General features: G+C 37.0%; 1 protein-coding gene across 1 annotated transcript; it reads left to right on the top strand.

The window, feature by feature from the left end:
• Nucleotides 1–5: 5 nt before the first annotated feature.
• ASPACDRAFT_37794 (uncharacterized protein) lies at nt 6–1,861 on the top strand (the record flags this gene model as incomplete). The annotated part of the gene is given in 9 exon segments (XM_020200337.1): nt 6–122; nt 293–420; nt 480–576; nt 636–837; nt 854–855; nt 962–1,106; nt 1,143–1,363; nt 1,430–1,610; nt 1,746–1,861. Coding segments are annotated over 9 exon segments (1,209 nt in total), but the record flags the coding sequence as incomplete, so codon positions are not given.
• Between the last annotated feature and the right edge of the window lie 153 nt (nt 1,862–2,014).

Below are 2,014 nucleotides of genomic sequence, written 5' to 3'. Positions count from 1 at the left end.
CTCAGTTTATAGAGTATATTGATGATCTTCCTGAGTATCCAAAAACTGCACTATGTGGATATACATATGTAGTTCCATCACATGGACTTTCAAATACTGAAGTCAGCGCTCTAATTAGTGATGTTAGTATATAACTACTTACCAACCACTTCCGAACTACTTGCTAACTGCTTAGTAGATACAGTATAATAAACGTCAAGCAAGCGGCTTAAAACGAGCAGTCTTTTCACCTTTTCTTCAGTGTCGGGTTAAAAGATGGTCTTGGAAATGTTCTGGTATTCTTCGATGCGAGTTTTTAAGCCAGTCTCTTCTATCCCATCATCATACCTTTGTTGATGAAGACTTTTGGAAGCGTTTTCAAGACACACGCCAAAATGTAGAGATTTCGGAGACGGATACTGCTAAACGGAACGCCTATAGGTAAGTAGTATTAAAGTACTTATCAAATACCTCTAAAACGCTTACTAACTACTTTCTAGCTACTATAGAGCAAAACATAGGTTTTTTCAAAATCAGAAGCCCTGTATAGAAGAACTTCCAACCTGCAGACCTATATTCAAGCGCTCTACCCAGCCGGTACTCATTACTTTCAACTACTTACAAACTACTTCGAAAGCACTTGCTAACTACTTTAGAACTTATATGGAGATCATACACCCTACGTGGCCTGTATTCATGAGACTGGAGGCTTTTTAGAAAAGCATTGGAGAACTGCAATTCAGAGTCATACAGTTCTCGATTTTGCTTTTCTTGAGGAGCTTTTTAATAATAATATCATACCACCTACAGAGGATTGCAATATATTTGAGTCACTATCATCACGGCGGAAATACTGTGGTAAGTAGTTTCTAAGCGGTTTCGAAGTACTTATTAATTATTTATAGAAAAACAACATCCTCAAGGTTCAGGGCGTTTAATCCACACTACTTGTAATGTGGGCTTTTCTGCTTTGATTCCTGAGAATTTAAATTTATATCCTTATTTTATTTTTACTTCTCATGGTATTCATAAACACCCTCCACCGCCGCCAACAAAAACACCAGGAAGAATTCTTCAAGGAATAAAACAGCTTGTTCAGCAGATCCGTGACCCAAGTATGACAACAGGTAAGTATTTTCCAAGTGCTTTTCAACCAGTTTTAGACCACTTGCTAAGTACTTGCATAGCCCAGTTTCTTCGAAATCCGCAGCTTGAGGATTTTTGCCGCCAGTATAATGCATCTACACTTACTGAGCTACATCCAAGCTTTTGTAATAAAGATAAAATTAGTCTTATTATTCAAAAGCAACGCCTTTTAACAAATCCAAATGGGCAGGATGTTGATGGACTGATCTTTTTACTAAATATTGATCCTTTCATTCGTGTAAGTACTTTGCAAGTGCTTGCCAAGCAGTTACCGACTGCTTGTTTACTAATTCTTAGTATTTAGTCATATGTTCAAGACCGATATCATGATGCAGACGGAACTATGATTTTTTGTGCTTATAAAGAGCAGCTTCAACTACTTGCTCGCTTGGAATCATTTGAGGTTGATATGTCATACAAACGGCTTAGATCAAACAACATGAATGAGGTTCTTTTTGCAACATTCCTCAAGGATCAGAATAAAAGTAAGTACTTGCCAAGCACTTCAAGACCACTTACTAAGTGCTTTGATAAAGTTATTACACTTCTTCGTGTTTTCACTACCTTTGATACTGCTGATGGATACTATCTGCTTTTCAAACGAGCCTTTTCTCTTTTAGAAAAGATTACTGAAAAGCCTATACTTTTTCATTCTATTCATAACAGTGGATTTCATGGAGTGATTCTTGATATGGATACCAAGCAGTATAGCGGTAAGAATCTTATTAATTACTGATTGAGTACTTGGCAAATACTTATCAAGTACTTAGGACTCGGACGTTATCTTTCAGAGATTGACCCGCAGCATCGGGATTATGTATGGCAGTTACAACATTTTGTTGTTTTTTGCCGTGTTCATTTTCAGCGTACAATATTAAAGGCTATTGGA

The sequence above is a fragment of the Aspergillus aculeatus genome (assembly GCF_001890905.1).
Source record: "Aspergillus aculeatus ATCC 16872 unplaced genomic scaffold ASPACscaffold_189, whole genome shotgun sequence".
NCBI classification, from domain to species: Eukaryota; Fungi; Ascomycota; class Eurotiomycetes; order Eurotiales; family Aspergillaceae; genus Aspergillus; species Aspergillus aculeatus.
This window is presented reverse-complemented; position numbering and strand designations above follow the sequence as displayed.